Here is a 26032-nt window from a genome sequence, read left to right on the forward strand (position 1 = left end):
TACTGGGTCTAAGTAAGGATTAGGAATTGGTACAGGCTTGGTGGACCAAACTGATTGTTCCTGTGCTGCATTGTATTGTACTTTGAAGAGCAGGGAAAATATCTCTGGTGCTATGTTGATCTTCCACTCACAGGCACACATTAGCTCCCAGATTAACAAAACCTTACAACAACTGACATTATTTTTTGAAAATCTGATCATCGTCTCAGTACTATTTGTTGGAGCTTGCTGACCACAAATTGGCTGGCATGTTTCTCTTTTTATTTCAAGGAACACAGGATGAGACAACATCAAAGTCACAAAATGAAAAAAGCCTAGCAATTGCTTGCTGGCATTTTTCACCTGAAAGAAGAAAGGTTCTTGTGGAATTTGCATTACTATCCAAAGCAATGAGGTCAGCTGTCATTGAAAATGTTAGGAAAAAGAAAATAAAACGATTGTAGATTTTTAATGATCATCCATCTTCCTTCATCCTCCTACTACTCTGAACTCCTGTGTTAGGAGAAACTACAGTAATCTATCCCAATTAAATCTGCTAATTTGCAATATCAAAGTGTCCTTTGTGGCTCAACGAGTAAACTATTGCCAATCAGTCAGAAGTCATTTGTTCAATCTCCTCACCTGAGGCAAGATCACAAAAATCTAAGCTGCCATTCCCATGTCCTCAGATCATCTTCGAAATTTCCTCCCAATTTAGTTCTCTTTCTCCCTCAAAGAAACATCAAGGGTATTAAAGGTTAATGAAAATTACACCAAAATGATGTTATAACCAATAGCAAAGAACACTATGCTCTTCTTTCTTGGAAACAGGACTACAGGGTGCCCTAATAGAAGTCTTCAAAATTTTAAGAAGTTTATTTAGGGTATACACAGTGAAACTGCCTCAGCATTGGTGTTATATTTTATCCCAGGTCAGCTTCTGACTTCACATCATTACGATCATAGATTTCCACTTCCAGAACATTGCCCAACTTTGCCTCTATTTCAGTTCATCTCATGCTGAAACTGTTATCCCTGCCTACATTACCTCTAGATTCAACTATTCCAGTGCAGTCCTGTCTAGTGTCATATATTCTAACTTAGGTAAACCTGAGGTCATCCAGTGTCTTAAATTGCAGTGAGTCCTATTTCGCTATTACACCTGCATTAATTGATCCACACTGGCTTCTGGTCAAGCAAATTCTTGATTTTAAAACTGTCATCTTTGTTTTCACTCTGTGCAGGGCCTCTTCTGCCCTCTCAGGTGGATGGAAAAGATCCCACAGCACCATCTTTTTCTATGGAGGGTCTTTGTTCATCCAGTATCCTCATTGTGTCATTTTGTCTGGCAGATATGCACTAGATCGTCAAAAACTATTTTTATAATGTGGAAAATGGCGAGAAAGTAACACAACAATTTCTGAAGAAGGGTCCAGGCCTGAAACGTCAGCTTTCCTGCTCCTCTGATGCTGCTTGGCCTGCTGTGTTCATCCAGCTCTACACCTTGTTAGCTCAGATTCTCCAGCATCAGCAGTTCCTACTATCTCTCTCACAAACAAAAATCTTTATTTTTTAAGAAATGATTTTGCTTAACTCAAAGGATCTTTCTCATACTTCCTTACAATTGCAATCACATTCATGGCTGTAACCAAATTGAACATTGTCGGGACTTATATCATTATCTGTGTGCAGCATATGTTTTGATTGGCGACAAATACTAAATTGTTTGCATAAAACTATGAAAGCAGAAACAGGGAAAAAAACAAGATCCAGCATGTCACAAGATAATTTCAGATAAAGAAACCCTTATTATTTATCTCAAATCCAAACATGCTCCAAATACTAGAATTCTCCCACTCAGCTTTCATGTCTCTACCTCACTTCCCATTATTTAGAGAAGAGCAGGGGAATTCTCTCCATTGCCTTAACTAATATCTATCTCCTACTCAACACAGGAAAAACAGATGTTATCTAGCCAATTTCTTCATTGCTGATGGTGGAACCTTGCTGTGCACAATTTGAGTGCCACATTTTCTACATTACAATGACAATTCTTCAAAATGAATTTCAAGAAAATGGATGGACACTCAAGGGAAATCAACCCGCAGGAACATAGGGACAAAGCAGGGGATTAAGACCAACTGTTGTTATGTATCAGTCCCAACAGCCCTCAAAATATGTCAAGAAGACAGTCTTGACCCTAACTTTTTCTTATTAAGTGTAAGGCATTGTATTCCAGATGCAATTGATTGGTCAAAGTACCAGGCTTGAAACAAAACACACTTGCTTTATACATGATAATTAAATAGAGAGAGAATAAAAGTAAAAGAACTGGCTAACTGTAACTCTATCAAAATGCGTAACAAAATATATACATTAAGTACAACTAATTAACTGTTTCAATAATAACATTGTATAAATACATACTTGGTAAAGGCAAGTTTAGTAAGATAGATTGTGTCACATGCAATTCTAGCAGCAGATAAAAAACCTCAGCTTGTAGTTGTAAATGAGAGAGGAAGAAGAGTTTTCACATTCAGCTTCAAGACTCAGCAACTGCAGAAAGCTAAAACTAAAAATCCTGGTTGTGTGGGAGCTTGACCCCACCCATTCAGGCTGCTTCTCTTGTTTCAACCTCACGAAAAAAAACCCAAGGCCTCAGAAGCTGTTTACTTTATTCACCTTGCAACATTCTGCTGGGCATCTCTGTCTCAACGTTTCTTCATAAAAAGAAATGGGACAAAATACACCTCTTAAAACCATAGTGTTGTCACAATGTATTGTTCAAAACCACATTGGAAATAGGAGCAGGAATAGGCCATTTTGGCCCTTGAGCCTGCTCCATCTTCCAACTAGATAATGGCTGATCTTAGATTTCATTACCATTCTTCCACACTGTACTGGTATCCATTAATATCGTTGAGAAATCTATTGATCACCGTCTTGAACACAGTCGAGGGCTGAACCTCTACAATCCCTCAAATAATTTGCAAGATCTAACATCTTCTCAGTAAAGAAAAGCCTCCTCAGCTCAGCAACGCTCTTGATATTCTAACACTGGGTCCCCTGGTTCTAGACATCATCACCAAACCTCATCTTGCATCAGCCTGTCAAGCCCTTTTTCAGTAATGTGAGAATTTTTAAATTCATTCGTGGGATGTAGGCATCACCAGCTAGCCAGCATTTTTGCCCATCCTTAGTTGCCCTTAAGAAGATAGCAGTGAGCCATCTTCTTGAACTGTTGCAGTCCATGTGCTGTAATAGATCCACCCTAATGGGCAGTTAGGGAGAAAATTCCAGGATTTTGACCCAGTGACAGTGAAGAAATGACAATATATTTTCAAGTCAGGATAATAAATGGTTTGGTGTGGCTTGCTGGTCGTGGTATTCACAAGTATCTGCTGCCCTTGTCGCTCTAGGTAGTAGTGATTGTGGGTTGGAAACTACTTTGTAAGGAGTCTTGGTGAATTTCCATAGTGCATCTTGCAGCTAATACCTCCAGTTGCTACTGAGCAACTATGGTGGAGGGAATAGATGCTTGAGGATGTAGTCTTTTGCCTTAGTTGATATCTAGTTTTTAACGGCTGTTGGAGTCAAGTGAGGAGAACTCCATCACACTCCTGATTTATGCCTTGCAGATGTTGGACAGGCCTCAGGAAGTCAGGAGATGAGTTACTTGCTGCACTATTTCAAGTGTCTACCCTGTCCTTGTTTCACAGTATTTATATGACTAGTCATGTTCCATTTTTGGTCAATGTTATCCTGAGAATAATGAAGGATTCAATGATGGCAACGTTATTGGATGTCAAAGGAAGATGGTTAGATTCTTTCTGGTTAAAAATGGTCATTCCCTGACATTTACGGGATGCAAATGTATTTACCACTTATCAGTCCAAATATACACATTTTCTAGCTTTGCTACATTTGGCCGTGGATTACTTCAATATCTGAGGAGTTATAAATGGTGCTGACGATTGTACAATTATCAGTGAACATTCCATTTCTAACCTTAGGATGAAGCTGCTGAAGATGAATGAGGCTAGGGCCCTACCTTGATGAACTTCTGCAAAGATATCCTGAAGCCGAAACGACTAATCTCCAACAACCACAGCTATGTTTTTGTTATATGTATGACCCCAACTAGTGTAGAACTTTTCCCTAATTCCCATGGATTCCAGTCTTGCTAGGGCTTCTTGATGCTACACTCAACTGCACTTCACCTCTGGAATTCAACTCTTTTGCCACTTGCACGTGAAGGGTGCCTGCAGTGACTTATGAACAACGACACCCAGGTCACTTTGTGCATCAACACTCCCAGTCTCTCACCTTTTAAGAAATAATTTTGTTTTTCATTACTGTTTTTCCGACCAGAATAGATAACTTCACATTTTTACACGCTATATTTCACCTGCCATGCTTTTTTGCCCACTCACTTAGTCTGTCCAAATTCCTGCCTTTTTACCCTTTTCCCAATTCACTTTGCCAAAGAGTTTGTGACAAAAGTAACACTTAAAATGATATATTTAGTTCTCACATCCAAATCCAGAAAACTGACACTGCAAACTTCCTCCTTTGTATGGCTGTGACTCCATAGAAAGAAACAAAAATCTGCCATTTACATTGTACTTTCTTGACTAAACAATATGTCAAAGCACTTTGCAGCACATGGAATATTGTTGAATATAGTCTTTGTTATAATGTAGGAAACACAGCAACCAGTTCGTGCAGAACAAGCTCCTATGGCCACAAACAACAATGTGGTGAATGCCTAGATAATGTATTTGCCATTTTCCTTATTGGATAAATAATGGCCAGGGCACTCTGCTCTTATTTCAAATATTTTTAATATTTCAAAGATTCTACAGTCATCTGAGGTTTGTTCAATACATTTACATCAGTTCTACGACCCTTTGATCTTTTGCTTATAAATTCTGTATCTAATTCCACCTCTCTCACTAACACCCGAAGAAGGTGCGAGACTCTGAAAACTTGTGTTTTCAATAAACCTGTCAGTGTTGTATGATTTTTGACCTTCTTTCAAATAGAACCATAACAAAATATACCCATCTTAGAGGACAGAAAGTGCCTCAGTCTAGCATCTCATCCAAAAGATGCCATTCTGACACTGCAGTGCTCCAAAAGGAACACACAAGAATGCCTGCCTATAATTTGTGGTCAAGTCCTAGAATGGGACATGGAACATGCAACCATTTGATTCAGAGGCTAAAGTGGTTCTCATTGCTTCATAGCTGCTGCTCATTGGGATACACTGTAAGGCACTACATATATACAAGCTCCCTTTTGCTTTAGCCAGTTTCTAAAACCACCACTTTAGTTCACACAGAGCACCCTGTTCTTTGACCTTCATTAATAAAAACAACACTATTAATTCTGGATCGCCTGCACCCATTTCCCTATATCGCTGATTCAAACTTGACCTTAACGAACCACGGAACAAGACATATTCTTTTTGTTTAGCAAGGTAACATCTTAAAGCTCGCTAAACAGGTAATAACATTTTCCTATATTGAGGACAAAATTTAGGACAGGAAAACATTGCTTACTCCTTTAATTGCATAACGTGTCAATCATGATCACCCAATACCCAGCTAGGCTTGGCGAGCTGGAAATTTCCCTTATGAGGCAGTTATATGTGACAGTTAAAAATAACCTCTTACCTGGTCATATTCCAGTGCTCCAGGGTACAAAGGCCATCCAAGGAATAGTTCAGCAATCACACATCCCAGTGACCACATGTCTATGGCTTCACAAAATGGCAAACCCAAAATAATCTCCGGTGCTCTGGGACAAATTAAGAAAAATGTGTTAGATGTGACAGATCGAGAGAGCAAAGAACTGTCATGCTCAGTCACAGCTTGGAATATTTACGCATAATTAGATTGTACAGGAAACAAATAATCAGCTCCTGCGAGATAGAATGAGACTGGCAATTTTGTATTGTCCATTTATACTGGCAATTACTTTTGATGCATTATTTCAGACATAACTGTTGTACATTCACTGCTTCTCAAAGAGCACATTGCTGGTTCCTACTTGCTGTTCATCTTACATATCAAATTTACAATCTGAGTTGAGCTGACGTAGCGGGGAGAGATAGAGCATGTTGATGCCAGGAGATGCTTAAAAGGGCATACGAACAGGAAATCAACCAGCTAGCAAGTGATTAACAGCCTAAAGACCAGGGAGAAGGCCATTTGCTGATGCAGCCTTCCAGAATAGCACTCAGAGGGAAGGAATAATTATCAATATATCTGATTCCTTTCAGCCACTGCCCAACAACAGGACCAACTCAGGCCATATGACTGTGGGGGGAGACATGCACTAGGTCTCATGTTTCTGTTAAATCTCAGTCTACAGTTAAAACCGACAGTACAGCACACAATTTTTGTCTCTTTTTTTAAGAAGCAGTATACTTTCATTTGGGACAGTTGAGAGAATGTTTACTACTTCAATTCCTGTGAAGAGTGGGTGATCTCGTGAGGAACAGCTGAGCTAGGTGGAGCTGTACTCAATGGTACTCAAAAGAATGAGAGGGAATCTTACTGAAAATGTAAGACTCTGAGGGGAACAGACAAGGTACAACCTACAAGGATGTTTCCTCTTGTGAGGGAATTAATCATTTGGGAGCATAAATTTGGAACAAGAGGAGACTCACATTTAAGTCTAAAATGAGGAGAAATTTCTTCCCTCGGAAGCTTGTTAAGCTTTAAAACTTTGAACCCCAGGGCACAGTGAAAGCTGGGCCATTGAATGTACACAAGGCTGAGTTACATAGATTCCTGATCTACAAGGGTTATTGGTGGTGGTGGTGGGGGCGGGGGGTGCGGAAGTGAACTGAGTGGAATTGATACCACAACCAGATCAACAATAATCTTAAAAAGGTGGAGCAGACACCATCTACTCCTGTACCTGTTTATTATTTTCTAATAACAAAAATTTTATAGGATGAAATAGAGCTGAAATGAGAATTCTCAAATGAGAGGTTGTGAAGACTGAAACCATGACTACTGTGAGTTGCACAAACAGAGGTGACAGGCACATACTGAGGCAGGAAAATAGTGACAAGTGCGATGGAGGTGGGACCTGTGGTAATGTCGAGTGTGGTAGTGTCTGAACTGACAGGGAGTGTCTCTGTTGCACTGCACCGTCCCAGTGACGTGGTCTGAGTTGGTCTCATTGTTTTTGATTATGCCTCCATAAAGAGCCTTAGAATGTTACTCTACGAAAAAGGCATTGGAAAATTGGCAAATTTTACTGGGTTGTTATACAGCATCCTATTTTCAGAAGGCACAGAATCATCAAAAGGCAATGCTGCAACAGTCCGTATGAGATTCAATGTGAGCTGTATTTTTTATTTTCCTGGATGTGCGTGTAGAACACCAACTCAGGTTGAGGCTGGCAAAACACATTTGCTGGACTGTATTGTGCTGTTGCAAAACAGGCCACTCAGTCAAATGCAGAGAGACACATTTTGTATTAGTGTCTCGCTGGGTTGCCTGTATTGAGCCTGTTGGATCTGTTTGTCCAAGGCAGAGGAATTGCATAATTGTGAATGTGAGGTGGGCATCCTCAAAACAAAATGTTTTTACTATAACAGTTGCAATTGTAGTCAGCTCCAAACCAGCCATTCCTTTTCTAAGCATGCTAAAACTAGCCTTGCCATTTATTGTTTGTCTATTGGACTTAAGTGTGTGAAGTACAGCTGCATTCATGAACTTGAAATCCATTACTTTATGTTAGTCATCACACTGCAAGTGTGTCACTTCATGTGGACACATTACAAATATTTTCTTTACTACTGGTGTTTGAATCACCTCACTATATGTGGCCATGCCTTCAACTCTGGAATAATGTTCCTAAGCCTCCCCAAATTTAAGATGAGTCTTAAGCTCTTGAGTCATCGACCAAATGCATTGTGTGAACCACCTATCATAATATCTCCTTACTTGGCTTTCTGTTCATAACTTTAGTGCAATACACTGAGATACTTTGCTCCCTTCAAGATGTTTTGTAAAAGCAAGTTGTTACTGTCGACACTGATAGTCCACAGAAATAACCAAGGAAATCAAACAGATCTTAAAATATGAGGTAAGGAGACAGTGTCCTGCTTAAGGAGTACACCAACTTAATGCTCCTAAATAAGCCTGAATTCTCCAGGTCATCTAAAAGAATGTGAAACATCCTGTACTGTAAATGAAAGAATCACCACAATGAATCAAACATTGTGATAATAGGATTGAAATGTTCTCATAATTTTTAATAATCTGAATGCGCCATTAAAAATCTCACGAAATTCATGCAAGAACACATATCAACGGCTCTATTTCCTCTTTGAAAATGTCCTTTTCTATTATCAATCATCTCAACGGCATGGGAGAGAACACTGAAATTTCAACAATCTGCAATATGTGAAATACTGAGTCAATTTCTTTTGATTAGGATCAACAGAATACACACAATCTTGTTCACAAGTTAAATATGAATAAGGAAAGTTGTTAGTCTGTCCAGGAAACCTCGCCCTCTCCCATTGCAGCATTTTATTCCTTCTTCACTGATTCCTTGGGCCTTGCCTCTGCTACTCTACTTGAGAATTAATGCAGAATGTTGATCATGCATGATGAAGAATAACTTCTGAATAATAGACCCAAGCTTTACTCTGTGAGTCCTTTTGTCCAAATAATGCTGTTTTATTTGGATCAATATTCGTGATTAATTTTCCCATACTGTTTATTCAATTACAGTTGTGTTGGACTATCAGCCATCTCCAATGACAGATTAGCAAATCCAATTGAAAGATGCCGTTGATAAGCCCACGTTATCAGACTTTTCAACGGACCTCTCAAAATGTTAATGTTGATCACTTTCTCTACACATTCTCTGCAGCTGTAAAACTCTGTTCTACTACCCGATTCACTTTGTATGGTACAGTCTGCCTGTACAGCACACAAAACAACACTTTTTAATGTATTCCAGTACATGACAATAATAATAAATCAAATCAAATACAGAATGTTGCACCAGTAATGCCAGATTAGCCAAACCTGTTTAAGCTCATCATATGACTGCTCCAACCAATCAGGATGGAGTTAGACCACAAGAAAGTACTAAATCATAGGTAAGCCATCATTTGACATTGAAGTCCTCCTGTGAAAAGGCATGCAAAGCCTTCAAGTATGGCTTGACCTATGACAATAGTAACAGTGTTACTTAGAGAGAAGGTGAGGGCAATAGATTAAGTGGAAAATTAGCAGGAAGCCAAACCGGACATTGCACCAGTGAGTTTATCCACTATTCTGAATGACGAGCCAAACAGTCTGGAAGACTTTGAAAAGCAAATGCTCTCTCCAGCAAGGAAGAGGTTGGGACCGGTTGCCTCATCCACCATTGATAAAACTGTTATCACTGCTCAGCGAGTACACCCCAAATGTTCTACAGACCAGATTCATGGAAGCCACAACTGCTGAGTTCAAGCAGGCAGGGGATGTGCAAGATGCTGAGAATGAAGGGGAATGCCAACCAACGCAATGGTGAGGCTCTTTCTGCTTGCCAGTGTGCAGACAGCATGAAAATTCCAACTAAAACAACCATGGAAACTTTTGCAGAGGTGGACAACATGCAAAGCTGCATAGCAGAACTGACAGATGGTGCAACTGTAGATGCAGTACATTTTTTCACTGAATATGAAAGCACATTGTCCACCAGGTTCCCTAGCTGAAGTTGCAAATGCTGTAGAAATACTTTAGGATTTTATAGTGCAGCACAAAAATATGTTTGATTGCATTGATGTTATTGAACTGTATCATGCTCATCCAAAGACTGTACATTAAGAAGAAACAGATTACTGATTTTTTCCCTATCTGGAGCTAACTCACCAAACATGTTTTAATGTTTTTTAGAAGGCCAAGCCTTTGTACTGCATGAACAAAGTGAATCAAAACATTTTCCACACATTTAAAAACCGAAATAATTGTGGAAGCTGTAAATCAGGAATAAAAACAGAAGTTGCTGGAAAAGCTCAGTAGGTCCGGCAGCAGAACTGAGGAAGGGTCACCAGACCCGAAACATTAACTCTGATTTTTCTTCAAAGATGCCACCAGACCTGCTGAGCTTTTCCAGCAACTTCAGTTTCTTTTCCATACATTTACTGTTCCCACTAATAGAACTTGAACACAAAAAACTAGGCTGGCACTCACCTTCAGTGCTCAGGATATCCCGCGTTGTTGGGATTACTCTCCTTCAGATGAGGTTGTGGGATTTTTGGTGGAATGACAGTCAAAAATTTCATGCCATTCTAATAAACTTACATTTAAAGTTTCAATGTGAGCAGTATTATATGGAAAAAAAGTTCACTCAGCTTACAATTCTGAGACAAAATCTGTGTTTGTACTGAATATTTTTAAGTAATTTCACTAACGAGACTTCAAATCATCATTAACTAGGTAGCCAGAAGCAATGTTAACTGAAGTGTGTGGGTTACTTAAGGCCTATGTTCACCAAACAAGAGGACGAGTATTGAAAGAGGTTTCAAGTTACCAAATGGCTTGGGAGAATTACAAAGACAATATAGTGTTAACAAAACCAATATGTGCAGGCGCTAATGAAAGAACAAGATTACTGTACCACCAAACCCATCAGAAAGTTGACAACATATGTCAAATCCAGGAATATCCTAAAGGCTGGAAACAGGGCGAAGTGGACTGAGACTGATTTTGATGTAGTTAATACCCGCGGTGTCATAAAAAAGGCTGACTGCCTTATAGAATTACATGGAACTTTACAGCCAGAAACAATTATAGGCCTGAAACTTTAGCTCTGACCCAACGCCTACACCCAAAACATGTACGCTGAACTTTTGTTCCAGTGCAGTTTTGCTTTTGTATTAGGCATTGATATGCCATATGTTTAAATAAACCTTTTCCTTACTTCGTGTTCCACTATTGATATGTCAGCAATTTATTTCTCTCTCATGCTTGTCATCATTCCCTTAAATATACATTGTGCTATTCACTTCAACAGCTCCACATGATAATGGTAACTGGTTTCACATTCTCACCATTTGGAGCAAATAAATTTCAGTTAAATTCTTTACTGGTGTTTTCTGTTATTGGCCTTATATCTGTGGTTCCTAGTTCAGGACACCCCCACAAGCCTAAATCTTCTTTAGCTCCTTCCTGTTGAACCTCTCCATAACTCTAACTTCCTGTCATGTCACTTCACAGTCAAAAAGCAATTGCATTTAGTGAGGTGAGAGCCCTTGACACTAAGATGCCAAATGTGGCATCATGAAGCCCAGCAAAATTGAATGGGAATCAGGAGGAAAACTCTCCATTTGCACAAATAAAGTTGGCTGTGGTTGTTGGAGGTCAATTATTGCTGCATGAGTTCTTCAGGATAGTGTACTAGGCTCAACAATCTTTTGCTGCTGCATCAATTACTGTCACTCCATTGTAAGGACATAAGTGGGGATGTTCAGTGGTAAGTGTTAAGGAGCATTCACTTTCCTCAGGTACTGGAATAACATGTGACCATCTGCAGCAAAGTCTACAGAATGTTCAAGCTTGGGCTGCTAAGGGACTAGTAACATTCACTGCTCAGCATCCTATCTTCCAGAGGAAGGTTAACAGTAAACATTTCTTGATAAACATAACTTGTTAGAAAAAGCTTTCATCTGAAGAACCTTGCTGAAATATCTGAAATTGACTCTTTGCTGCAAATGCCCATTCGTGTGATATTTCTGACTGTCAAAGTAATTTTTCATTTTACTAGGCATCTGTAAGAACATCTTTTGATCCCTTTCGCCCTGTGTGCTATATCCAACCTACTCTTTAAATCCTTCAATGCTCTGGCCTCGATTGCCTTTTGTGGTAGTGAATTCCACAGGCTCACGACTCTTTTTGGGGAAGACATTTTGCTTCATTTCCAATATGGTTTACTCACATCCTTAGACTGTGATTCTGATTCTGGATTCCCCTGCCATGAAGAACACCCTTCCTGTGTCTACCCTTTTGTACGTTTCTGTGAGATTCCTCTATTCTTCTAAACTCCAGCGAATATAATCCTTTTCAACCTTTCCCCACATATCAATCTCGCTGTCCAGGAATCAGTTTGGTAAACCTTCACTGCACTCTCTTTATGCCAAGAACATCCTTCCACAGATAAGAAAATCAAAAAAGCAGCTGGAATCGGCAAAATCAAATTGCAAAATTACTTTCCTGACTGCACAAATGCTTTTGATAAACTCGCTAAGGAGATAAAGGGGGCATTAATTAGCTGTGCGCAGGCACCCTGTTCCTACCAGAGATTTGAAAATTCGAAACTTTCCCAGAAATGTCAGGACTCTCTGCTAACCTTCAGGGCTGCGAGTTTCAAACGGCATTCACAAGAGGTAAGGAGCCCCTTACTCTTCTACAGCCTGTTTATGCAAATAATTGTACTTGCTGAAAAATCTCTCAGTCTTGTCCCAAAGATGCCACTAAAAATAATTTGTGGGTGAGAGATAGGAGGGGATTGCTGTCAACTGAAAATTTCAAATTATTGATAATTTTTTATTAGATAAGGATATGAAAGGTCATGAAACCAGGGCAGGTAGTTGAAGGAAATTACAGATCAGACTTGATCTAACAGATCAGCAGCATAAGCAAGGTGAGCTGAAATGATCTGTGTGCTGTAAGACTCTCTGATTTGTGATATGTAAATAGTCTTGGAGGCAGAGAAGATAACACTGCTATGTCGCATTCATGCTGCAGTGTGACTGGTTCCCCTGGCTGGATTGGTGTGATGCAGAACAACTCAGAACCAAACTAAGCATCACACATAAACCCTAAAGACAAGTAAATTCTCCATTTGCTTTTTACATTCTACTTGAACAGTATTTTAAAACAAAACTTAAAGGAATTAGGACACTACTGTACAGATGAAAAAAAAGAAAGAAGTTAACAATCTATATTCTGGTATGTATGATCATAAACATGTGGCTCGTGTACAGTGTGCACAATGGGTGCATGAACATACGCGTACGGTGTGTTTATGTATGTACATGCAATGTGCACACACTCTTGTGTATGTGTTTTTGTTAAAACGTATTTGGGCACGTGTGTGTGTGCACAGCATGCAATGCCTAAGACATTGAACCAACCAAAAAAAATCTAAAATATTTCTCCAATTCCTTTGCCAACTTTACACTGAGGCAATTTTTCTAAAATAGTAAATATACCTAGGCCACCTCCTAGTAGTGCCTGGCCAACAAAGCCAGAAATTTGACAACAAGGTTCTTTATTGCTGTCCTCTCCTCTAGAAATTTTATTAAAATGTCTCGGCTTCACTGTGTATCCAGACATTCTCTTATTTTAAATACCATAAATATCAAAAGACAAAGTACATGCCATCCCTTCCTGTTGCTCAATTCTTCAGTTGTGTTCCTATCCTTGTACAGCTATGGTCGTCTTGATAAGGTAAGAGCGAAGCATGAGAGTCACTGTGTTTAGACACTGAATCAATTACTTGCATTTTGAAATACCACGAATAAAGTCAATCTCCAGCTACGCATTTGCTGCTGGCAAAAATAAGTAAACATCTGGCATGTCTCCGCAACTTTGTGAGATCTGGTTGGAGAACAAAATAACATTACTGCAAGTACCCATGTCCATTCAATGTAAAAATTATAAAGTACCACAAACTACACTGTAGATAGGTCAAATGGATAGAATCAAAGAGGAAGGGTGATAAATGTCATTTTTAAAAATATATTTCAAATAAAAATACCCTTGGCCTAAACCGAGCCTTAGTGGCTTCGTTGTCAGTTTTTATTCCGTGATCTCTGAAAAGTTTCAAAAAGCTGCTATAAATGGATAGCATATCCTGGACTGGAGACAGTGAGTAAAGAGAGGTCACTTTCTCAGTCAAAGCAAAGGGACAGTGAAAATGAATCGTACACAGAATGTCATAAAATATTGTCACTGAATGGAATGGGCGTTAGTCTGTTCCGACGATGCAGCTATTTCTGGCCAGCTTTAAACAACAGTAAATGTACCTCACTGACACAAAGGACATGCCTGCACACAATAAGTGCACATACACACATAATATGCAAATACAACCAACATACATGAGCATGCAGATACAATGTAGTCATATACACAAACAGCACACACACAATTGCACATGCACTTTAGAACTTCTATCGTGTGATGAGTACCTGCAGAATCACTGATAACTCAAAGCAAGTTTGCCTGATTCAGTAATAGGAAGACTCAGCAAAAAAGAAGGCTCATCCTTGCATCTGGTAATTGTTAATGAGTTTCCTTGCATGCCTACTGTAGAAAATATATAATACATCCAAACCAATGTTCATCTCTAAAACAAATAGCTACAAAAGCTCAAAGTATTTTACACCATAATAAGAGGAAGTTTGCAAAGACTAAAAGTTAAAGTCACCACAGTCCTACTAGACCATAGGGCCGCGCTCTCATTAGAAAGAGACAACTGGTGGTGGTTTAAACTGAGGGTCACCACACCTCAGGCAAGGGGTGAAGTTGAGAAGGACAGTCCTTCATGCCAATGTGAAGACTACCGTTGCACTTATTAACATGTCTGCCAGACTACTGTTGAGTTCACAACAAACTTTCATCGCTATGTACCCAAATGTTTCAGGTTGGGGGAGAAGTTATGGCAGAAATTTTCAGCTCATCGTTGGCACTTCGGGCCTAAGGCCCTAATTCATTCCCTTAAGCTCTATACCTCTTTCTTCCAGTTTAAGAAATTCTTCAAAACCCACCTTCTATGTCAGGATTTCACTGTCTGCCCTAATATTCGTTCTGTTGCTTAGTGTTCAATTTTATCTGATTCTGACCCATGAAAAGCCTTGAAACAGCGGACTGTGTTAATGTGCTATATATTTCATGCTGTTAGTATACAGGCAAATTAATTCTTGGCTTCATGCCCTTTTAAGAGCATAGTTGTGCCTTGGCAATTGTACAAGGAGAAAATTATTGATTTATGGAATTGGCCTTTGGACTGCTTAGAGACATAGCTCACAGTGGTAAACATTTTGGTCTCTCTAATTTCTGAACAAAAGCCTGAAACTCAGCTATGATTTCTGAACCTCATCTGCAAGCACAATTGCCTTACAACTCCCACCAACAGGAGATGGGTCTTGTTGAGCAAGTTCTTGACTTCATCTAACACACTACAGTAAGTGCTCAACATCCCAGGTTCAACCCACTATTGTTGCCAATTATCTCTTAAAAAGTTTGGAGACAGGCGGTTTAGTGATATTGACGGAACGGGAAACACTCTTCAATTTCACAACAATATCCATTTATCCACAGTATACAAAAATCAGCAGTTTTGTTTCCGGACCATACTGCTTAACTTACAGAATAGATGATCAATAGAATGTACACTCATGACTATTCACTTGTTGACAAAACGGGCTAAAAACAACAGATTGAGCCTGCCACTTAAAATATTCTGATGTTGGTAAGGAAACCTTGCTCGTAATTTAAGAATTGTTTCACATTCAGGGTGGCTCTGACCGAATGGGAGCAGTTCTGCCATCATAATAGGTTGTGGGCATTTCATTGCATCACAAAACAAAATCTTCCAAGTCTACAGTTATTTCAGAAAACTTCAAAAATACAGTCTGAGAAATCCCACACACTTTTCACACTGACGCGCTGTCTGTGTGTTTAGTCAGACAGGATGCCAAATTATGTTCCACTCTGCAATCAATGCAATGCCTCAGTAACTTAGATATCAATTTTTCATAACACAAGGAATGTTAAGAAAACTGTCATCCTTGTTCTAATGAAGGATGGGAAGCATTCCAGTGACTCTTTCAAAGAGTCCACTGGTTGACTAGTTACAAGGCATGCAACTTGTTTGAGATTTACATGGGCGAGCGCCAAGCAAGCCACAGTGGAGATTGATTGTGACAGTTGAGAGGGGATTGGGAAAGGGATTTCACCATCGACTGTTTTAAGAAGCAGAAACCAAAGTAGGATACCAAAGCAAAACAGATGGGAAGTGGAAATAAGGAAACCTAAACCTGCTCTCACTGCAGAATAGTGCATTGCATTAAAATTACTCTTTATGAAATTCATTTCAAAGGTAATGAGTTAGCTTGCTCCCTGGAAGCCAGCTTCCCAAGGTAAGGGTCATAGGGATTAAAGAGTCAGGAGTAGAACATCCCATGCCTATTTTGCCAATCAATTAAATTACAGATGAATTAAATCCTGAACAATCTTTTATAATTTTTCATGCAATGGAAGTATCAACAGCAAAGCCATTTTTTACTATGTATTCCTAACTGATTGCCCTCGAGAAGATGCTGGTGAGTAGTGTTCTTGAGTAATCCATGTGGAGCAGCTACACCCATAAAGTAGTTGAAGCAGGAGTGCTGGAATTTTGACCTAAGAACATTGAAGGAACAGCAGTACAGGACTGGATATTACATGCCACCATATTGCTGTCACTGAGTGACACTGATAGAGGGAGAGACTGTTAGGAGGGTGGATAGGATGCCAATCAAGTGCTTTGCCTCATACTTGACTACATCAAAATTTATCCAACCACATGTTCAAGAGCCATACCCAAGAAAAATCTATCAAATTTAATTTATGACTATCAATTGAATCCTATTCTCCTGCTTCAACAGCTTTTGAGGAAGTAATTCCAGATTTTCAGTTTTAATAGCTGGGCCATCATTGTATGTCTGTCCAAAGTAGTGGATTCTTTCTTTTCCACCAAGAGAGTCTGTTTGACTAGAGTTTCAAACCACTGGAGAGTAACTGGATGGATGGGCATTATTAGTGGAGCAGGTTCAAAAGATTGAACAGCCTATTGGCATCTACCTGGCAATGTGGAAAATTGCCCAGGTTTGTCCTGTACACAAAAAAGCAGGACAAATTCAACCCAAGATAATAAAATGTGAGGCTGGATGAACACAGCAGGCCAAGCAGCATCTCAGGAGCACAAAAGCTGACGTTTCGGGCCTAGACCCTTCATCAGAGAGGGGGATGGGGTGAGGGTTCTGGAATAAATAGGGAGAGAGGGGGAGGTGGACCGAAGATGGAGAGAAAAGAAGATAGGTGGAGAGAGTTTTTCCGCCGCCTTCGCCTCCACGCCTACTTCTTCAACCGGGAACCTAACCCTCCCTCCACTGACCCCTTCACCCGCTTCCAACACAAGTCCTCCTCCTGGACACCACCCCCAGGCCTCCTACCCTCTCTCAACCTCTTCATCTCTAACTGCCGTCGAGCCCTGGACTGACCTATCCCCTCCCGACCTCCCCACCTATACTCTCTCCACCTATCTTCTTTTCTCTCCATCTTCGGTCCGCCTCCCCCTCTCTCCCTATTTATTCCAGAACCCTCACCCCATCCCCCTCTCTGATGAAGGGTCTAGGCCCGAAACGTCCGCTTTTGTGCTCCAGAGATGCTGCTTGGCCTGCTGTGTTCATCCAGCCTCACATTTTATTATCTTGGATTCTCCAGCATCTGCAGTTCCCATTACCACAAATTCAACCCAGCCAATTAACTCCCTGTCAGTCTACTCTTGATCATCAGTAAATGATGAAAAGTGTTATCAACGGTGCTTTCAAGTGGCACCTGCTCAGTATCATCCAGTTTGGATCCTGCCAGGCCACTCAGCTCCTGACCTCACTATAGCCTTGGTTCAATCACAAACAAAAGAGCAGAATTCCAAAGGGTGAGGTGAGAATGACAGCCTTGTTATCAAGACCACATTTGATCAAGTATGGAATCAAGGTGCTCAAGTAAAATTGAAGTCAATAAGTATTAGAAAGTAAACACTCTGCTGGTTGGAGTCATACCTGGTACGTAGGAAGCTGGTTGTTATTGTTGGAAGTCAATCACCTCAGGTGCAGGATATCTCATCAGGAGTTCCTCATGGTAGTATCTTAGCCCAACCATCTTCAGCTGCTTCATCAATGACCTTTCCTCCATCATAAGGTCAGAAGAGGAGATGTTTGCTGATGATTGCACGTTGATTTCAATATTCAGCACCATTTGCAACTCTTCAGATAGCGAAGCAGTCCTTATTCAAATGCAATAAGATCTGGATAATCAGGCTTCCGCTGAAAAGTGGCAAATAATATTTGCACCACACAAATGTTAGGCAAGACCATCTCCAATGAGAGACAATCTGCTCTCCGTCCCTTAACAGTCGGTGGTGTTACAACATCCTGGGGATTACCAATTGACCAGAAACTAAACAGGACTCACCACATAAACACAGTGGCTCCAAGAGCAGGTCAGAGGCTAGAAATACTGCGGTGAGTAACACACTTCTTGATTCCAAAAACCCGTCCACAATCCACAACTCACATATGAGGAGTGTGATGGAACAACCTGCCTCCCCCCACAACTTGCGTGGATGACAGCAGCTCCAACAACACTCAAAAAGCTTTGCATCATTCAGGACAAAGCGGCCCGTTCGACTGGCATCAGAAACACTACCACCTGCAAGTTCCCCTCCAAGTCACTCGCCAACTTGACTTGAAAATATATCACCATTTCCTCACTGTCACCGGGTCAAAATCCTGGAATTCCCTCCCTAAGGGCATTGTGGGTCTACCTAGAGCACATGGACTGCAGTGGTTCAAGATGGGAGCTCACTACCACCTTCTACCGGCAACCACAGACAGTAACACATGGCGCATGCGGAATGACCTCAAAATCTCCATGTCCAGCATACTGACAGGCACCTTGACTAGTACTACTACCTCCATAACCAGTATCAGCTCCAAAACCAAAACTCCTGGCACAATGACCAGTGGTACTTGTGACAGGACCAGTTCCTCCCAAATCCTATCATACAACATCCTTTATTGGACACATACACTGGTTTTCCACTCTGAGTTTGGCATCCTGTCAATATTTATCACTCGGTCGATATCACAACAACAGATTATCATTAGCACAATGCTGTTTTTGAGAGTTTATTATGTGCAGGGTCAGTGAAGTAGGGTCACTGGACCAGCAACATTAACTCTGATATCTCTGTACGAACGCTGCCAGACCTGCTGAGATTTCCCTGGAATTTCTATTTTTGTTTCTGATTTCTAGCATCTGCGGTTCTTTGGTTCTTTTGTACTGTGCGCAATTCAGTTACCATAAAGACTACCAGTGTTTTTATATTTTAGTTTTTGGTTGTCAACTAAAATGGAAATTCACTGTTTTAAAACCAAGGGTGGGGAAGGAATTAGTGCGCTTTTGAAAACAAGTAACTGTCATTTTGAGTTACCAATTGTTGTTTTGCAAGCAATATGGGGAGGTAAGATAAGACACATCCTAACTAGTGACAATGAAACTAAACAATCAATGTGTACATCCCCTTTGTCTTCGGTGGAGGTGAAAATCAGAAATGAAGGACTTTGGAGAACAGGAGGTCGTGGAAGGGTAAAGGAGCAGTTCATTTGAGCCAGTCAACTGGAGCTATTGAACTGATTTTCCAGTATTTTGCCTTCACCCAAACCAATGGCTCCAATAACCACTTTTTTTTTGCCTGCTTGAGTACACGTGCGTGCATTTGTTAGGTTTTTAAAAGGGGTTAAAGTTTATTATATAGAATTATATGTTGCTAAATCATAGTTACTTGCCTGTGGATAGAATTTTACCTATTTGTAATATATAGTGACTCTTTCTAAGTACAGAAACCTGGGCAGTGTTTTCTATTAATCGGAGACCAGCAGACAGTAAACTGGGAATTCTGCATACCTTGAATAAATTTTTAACTTTTGTGATGTTTGTGGGATTAGTGACAACACTTCAAAATTATTGCACTGACCGTAAGCATTTGAAGATGGCCACTGGTTGGGAAAAGTGCTGTACAACTGGTCATTTATTTTTCAGGTAATGACTGCTGACATCCATAACTACAGACAACTGTACATGCGTGCCAAAGGTCTCTGATGAAGGGTCTAGGCCCAAAACGTCAGCTTTTGTGCTCCTGAGATGCTGCTGGGCCTGCTGTGTTCATCCAGCCTCACATTTTATTATCTTGGAATTCTCCAGCATCTGCAGTTCCCATTATCTCAGGTGCATCAGCAGGTCTGCTACGCCATCACATAAATATTCAAAGACGTCATATGCAAAGGTTGTACTGCGCATTCTCAGGTAAGAACTATGATAATGAAAACAGGGTTCAGCAGGTGGTTTGGGGTATATTTACCAACCAATTTACAAACTTATAAGTGAGTAAACACTCTTTATCCAAAACAAGTTATGCTCAGTTCTTTGTAATAGATTATAAACAACTTTTGCTCTACCCCTCATGTAGATTGTCTGTCCATTTTAATTCTTGTGACACCCTTCATTCAAATTATTGGACAATAGATGTCTTATTTATAAAATATCACCAGCAAATCCTCATACTAATTACCGACATAATTATAATTACTCCAAAATTTCAAACATTTGAAAATTAACTATCTTCATTTGCTAGAGGCACAAGTGTTATTTTCTCCTTGTTAATTTCCCCTCTTTTCCATTTGCACGATTCTTGCTGAAGCCAATACAGCATTGCCCTGGCAAATCTTTTCATCGTCACCTTTTTAGTGGCCACATGGCCACTGGCTGTAGTCTGGTTCTCACAAGCTGAGAAAATCCGTTCAGGTTCCAAGATTAGCAGTAAAAGACCCATGTCTTAACCCAAACCTTGGGGTCAAAGTCATTACAGCCCATTGAGTCTATGCCCTTTCAACAATTTTCATTTTGTTTTGCTGAATGGCTAAATTCTATGTAAGTTTTGTGTGATGAAATATATTATAAACTCTACAGTTCCATTTAGCAGTGCAATATAGTATTACAAGCAAGCAGGAAATCTACCACCATGAATTTCTTTAAACATTTTATCCAGTTTCGGCTATCAAATAAGTTTCTGAACATTTAATTTCACTATATTCAAATGAACATTTGATGTGCAGAGTTTGTGATGCATCCTGACACAGTTACATTAAAAAGTACAGCACAACATTTGACCAGAACATCTATGCTCCCGACAAATCTCTTCCCATTGTTAAATGTTGAGAAATTCCAGATTAAAAATTTCAATTAGAATAAAAAGTTGATCATTTAGTTCTGAGATAAGAAGATGCCATGTTTTCACTCCAAGGATTGTGGATGCTCCATTACTGATTATATTTAAGGCTTTGACGAAAAAGTTTTCATTTCTTACAGAATCAATGGGTGTGGGAAAAGGGCAGAAAGGTGGACTTGAAACAAAAGTTCAACCATGATTGCGTTAAATGGTGGACTATGCTTAAGAGACAATATGATCTATTGCCACTCCAATTTCTTTTGGCTATATTTTGGCTAATATTACTACAGAGGTTTTAGTTTGAAATTTGTTTCATCATTTCCTTTAGTTCATGGGTATGGTTTTGCCTCACATTGCTGCCACAATCAATATGGTTGACTCATGCTTGTGGTACATTTCCAAGCTGACGTACTTTTCAGAGTAATTCCACATCTGTCCTCTCTAGCAATAAGTACAGGATGACGTGCCTACTGTATATTTAATGAAGCTTTAAAATGTTAAACAACATCAAGGAGGGAAAGCACACAGAACTACTACATTTCTGTTTACTTGGAAGATGCAGTCATGTGAGGAAATTATTTTGGTGTGCGTATTGTGTCTTGTTGAAGTCAGTGCACACTGTGGCTGGTTTTGTTTCAAAAGTTGGAAGGCAGGGCATTTTTAAAAACTGTGGTTTCCCCAGGTCAATAAACAGCTTGTGATCCTTCCAGAAAATCACAATTTGGGTGGAATCTAGAAAGACAGCCAGTAACGTGTAGGACTTTATGAAGCTGAAATTCCCCTTTGCTCCCCCTTGTTCATTATTATTGCATCACTTCTTTCCAAAGCTGAAAGACTACATGCAAGGGACACTCACTGTGTAACAGACTTCTTAGTGGGCAAAGACAAACGTATTTAATGATGCTGTTACATGAATGCCTGCAAGGTTTTTACAACAGAATTACATATACAATTAACATTCCACACTATGTAGCAAGTGGAATAGCAAACTACTGAAGAACTAACAAATAAATGGAAGAGAGGAAGAATAACAACTTAGATTTATATGGCATACTTTAATGTAACAAAACATCCCAACTGGAAAGTTATGAAGCACCAAGAAACAGAAGAGAGACAGAGAATAAACAAACAAAAGAGAACAAAGGAAGGAAAGAAAAGGATTTGCTAATAAAATGTGTTTACCAACCTCAGAAGATTCCAAAATGTGCTCCCACGCATTTAAGTTGTACTCGGGCTGTCGTAATGTCAGAAACACAGCAACCAATTTATGCACAGCACTTTTCCACTACAGCAATGAGGCAAGAAAATAAAAGCAGAAATTGTCGCAAAACCCACTGAGGAAGGGCCATTTGACCCAAAATGTTGACTCTGATTCTCTCCACAGATGCTGCCAGATCTGTTTAGTATTTCCTGCAAGTTCTGTTTTTGTTTCTGATTTACAGCATCCACAGCTCTTTTGGTTTTTATGAGACAAGATAAGCTGTTTTGACCTATGTTTGTTGAAGGTAAGATTTTGGCCAAGATTTCAAGGTAACTCCCCTACTCACCTTCAAAATTGTATCATTGAATTTTTCTAACAAGCAGGCCTTGTTACAAGAACATATCAGGCCCTCATCTGGAAGAAAACAGCAAGTTTTTTCTATTTTTTCGTTCGAATTATTTAACATTTTGCTGTTATTTAACTCAAATAATAGAAGAGTTTAATTTTTTTAGTGCCAAAACTGATCGTACAATAAGAAGTAGACTGTGTAGTTAATAACTTTAATTAAACACATAACTGTGGCCAGCTGTCAGTGTACTGCTGCAGTTGTACAAGACATATTTCAACACTTAAAACTGCCAGCTGCCTGCAGTGAAGTATTTTTCAGATAGAGAGATTACAACTGTAGTAACAGCTGAACAGCAAGCTAGATTTGGCAAGCTAACCCTAGGCCTATTTGTCCACGTGCCCCTGTCTCTGTCTAACATTTTATCTGAGCAGGGAGAGTGTCAACTCAAACAGGCTACAGGAGAGGCTGGAAACCAAACATCAATAATGACTTTCTACTACTCACATCACAAAGTAGCTCAGTAGGAAGCACTCTCACCTCTGAGTCAGAAGGATGTGGATTGAATTTCAGCTTCTGAGACATAGCGGATTTCTCATGGTGAAATTCTCAGTGCTACAGTGAGTGAACATTGCATTTTTGAAGATACTGGCCTGTCAATCAGATATTAATGGTCTATCGCTTCTATCATCTCACGTACCATTAGTCACTAACAAAGATAATGGAGCTTCAGCATGAGGGAATCTCTGGTGGGAGAACTGACCAGACTATGAAGGAGCAAATTACTGCAGATGCTGGGATCTGTACTGAAAACAAAAAAAATGCTGGAAATCACAGCAGGTTAGGCAACATCCATGGAGAGACAGCAAGCTAATGTTTCGAGTCGAGATGACTCTTTGTCAGAGCTTCACCAGGGCTACCAAGAAGACAGCACAATGAGCCTGAGCGAGTGTGTACTCACCAAGCATAAAAAAGCCAACAATAGTGGCCCGAATGAGTTATATCCGAGGCTGCTGAGGGAGGAAATAACAGGGGCCATGAATCTACTTCTGGCCACAAGGGTGTTGCCAGAAGACTAGAGGACTGCTAATTTGATGTGACTTGACTTATTATTGTCACATGTACCTAATTACCACAAAAAGTTTTGTTTTGCATACAGTACAGGCAAATTATAACACACAAAAGACCACAGGGTGATTGATGAGAACAAGGAATATGAAGTTACGGCTGCAAAGAAGGTCCATAAAAAGAAAGATCAACATTGGATTTGAGACTTGAGAGTTCCATTCAGGCTAAGGAAAATTGACATGTTTATAAGGGGTACTTGTCCGCAGATCCTTGAAGATGGTAAGGCAGGTGAATAGGGTAGTTAAGAAAGCACACAGGAGGCTTGCCTTTGTCATTCGAGGCAGTGATTGTAAGAACAGAGAGGTTTTACTGGAGCTGTACAGAACTTTGGCCACAGCTGGAGTACTGTGCAGTTCTGGCCACCACACTACAGGAAAAATGTCACTGCACTGGAGGGATAAGAGGAAATTCACCGGAATGTTGACTGGAGTTCAGCATTTCAGCGCCATTCTCCCAGTGTTCGTGGCCGGCTGCAGCATAGCTCCTTCAGCATTTGGGGATGGCAGCACCAGTGGCAGTGGACTCTTCAAGGTGGCAGCGTTGGTAAGGTAACATCTTCAGCCGGAGTCGGACTCACGGTCTGTCAGCAGCCTGGCCTGGCTGTGCAGCCAGAATCTCTTGGTTTCAGGGTGAGTGTGGGTTCAGCAGCAACAGTAAAGTGGGTCCAGCCACGAAGAGATGGCACCTGCAGTGGGAAAACTCCTACACTGATGGGTCCAACGCAGGTGGCAGCAAAGCACTGGAGTCTCTCTTCAGGACAGGTGCCAGTATGGACAGGGTTGAAAGGCAGATATTCTGAACTTTTACCCCTTTTCTTTTCCAGATGCATTCCTCTGGTCTACAATACTGGGCTTATTTTTTACTTCCTTTTTTTTGTTTCCTAAGAATTTGATCTTAAGAATCTATACTTTGGTACTTTTCTACCTAAGATGGCAGTTTAATGTGGTGACTGTAAACTTTTAACTGTACTCATTCGAGTAGACAACAATAAGATTAATTCAATATAATTCAGTTCAATGATGAAGATGGATATGCTTGGGTTGTTTTAGTTGGATCAGACAAGGTTGAGGTGGGATCTGACTGAAGTGTATAAAATTATGAATGGACAAGGTAGGTAGAAAGCAGTTGTTCCCTTAGGGTCAAGAACAATGTGACATATTTTTAAAGTGACAGGCAGCAAGTTAAAAGAGGATTTGAGGAAAAGTTTTTCATCCAGAGGATGATGGAGAGCTGGAATGCAATAACTGGGAGGATAGTTGAGATGGATAACCTCACAAACCTTACTTGGATGATCATTTGAGGTGTTGTAACATTCAAGGCTAAGGGCCTAGACTGGGAAAGGGGGGCTAGTGTAGGTAATAGTGTATTTTTGGAAGACAGACTGGATGGGCTGAAGGGTCTCTTCGGTATTGTATAATTCTTCAGATTTTTAAGAAGATTAAAAGAGGAAAACAAGGGAATTACAGACTAGTTAGCCTAAAATCTGCAGTGAAGAAATTGTTGGAGTCTATAATCAACTGAATACCTTGAAAATTTTCATTTTATCAGGGAGGGCCAGCATGAATTCATGACAGGTAGGTTATGCCTGACAAACTTCAATTAATTTTTTGAAGAGGTGATTCAGGTAATGAACAGTGGAATGTCTATGGATGTTATTTACATGGACTTCCAGAAGGCACTTGATGAAGTCCCACATAACCGAATGTTAACAAAGAAACTCACAGAATTGATAGCAAATTACTGACATGGCTGGAAAATTGGTTGCGTGGCAGGTGAAAGAAAGTTGGGATAATGGGTAGGAACTCAAATTGGCAGGATGTGACCAGTGGTGTACCTCAAGGATCTGTGTTAGAGTGCCAATTATTTACATTATTTCTTAATGACTTGGATATTGGCTTAGAAAGTCATATATCCAAATTTGCTGATGGCACAAAGTTAGGCAGCATTCTAGATAGTATAGATGATAACATAAAATTACAAAGGTAAATTGTAAAGCGAATGGGCAAAACGAAAGCAGATGGAGTTCAATGTAAGCAAGTGTGTAGCTGTCCATTTTATAATGAAAAATGACTGACCGGAGTACTTTCTTACCAGTACTAAGTTAAATACAGTGTATGTTTAAAGACACTTGGGGTTCAGATGCATAGATCTTTAAAATGTCACAAACAGGTGTAGAAAATAATCAAGGAAGCCAGGGAAATGTTGGTCTTTATATCTAGAGGACTGGAGTACTTTGCTCAGAGTATTGTGAAACGATTTATCCTTCACATCTTAGGAAAGCTATACTGGCCTTGAGGGAG

At 40.0% G+C, this 26032-nt stretch overlaps 1 protein-coding gene across 10 annotated transcripts in view; it reads right to left on the reverse strand.

Annotated features, from left to right (window-relative positions):
• Nucleotides 1-26032, reverse strand: part of hipk3a (homeodomain interacting protein kinase 3a) — a 226526-nt gene that overhangs the window by 52882 nt on the left and 147612 nt on the right. For all 10 annotated transcript variants that reach the window (XM_048545334.1, XM_048545331.1, XM_048545336.1 and 7 more), the window contains one exon: nucleotides 5658-5781. In XM_048545334.1, the coding sequence (XP_048401291.1) occupies nucleotides 5658-5781 (124 nt within the window). The remainder of the gene's footprint in view (nucleotides 1-5657; nucleotides 5782-26032) is intronic.

The sequence above is a fragment of the Stegostoma tigrinum genome, chromosome 17 (genome assembly GCF_030684315.1).
Source record: "Stegostoma tigrinum isolate sSteTig4 chromosome 17, sSteTig4.hap1, whole genome shotgun sequence".
NCBI lineage: Eukaryota > Metazoa > Chordata > Chondrichthyes > Orectolobiformes > Stegostomatidae > Stegostoma > Stegostoma tigrinum.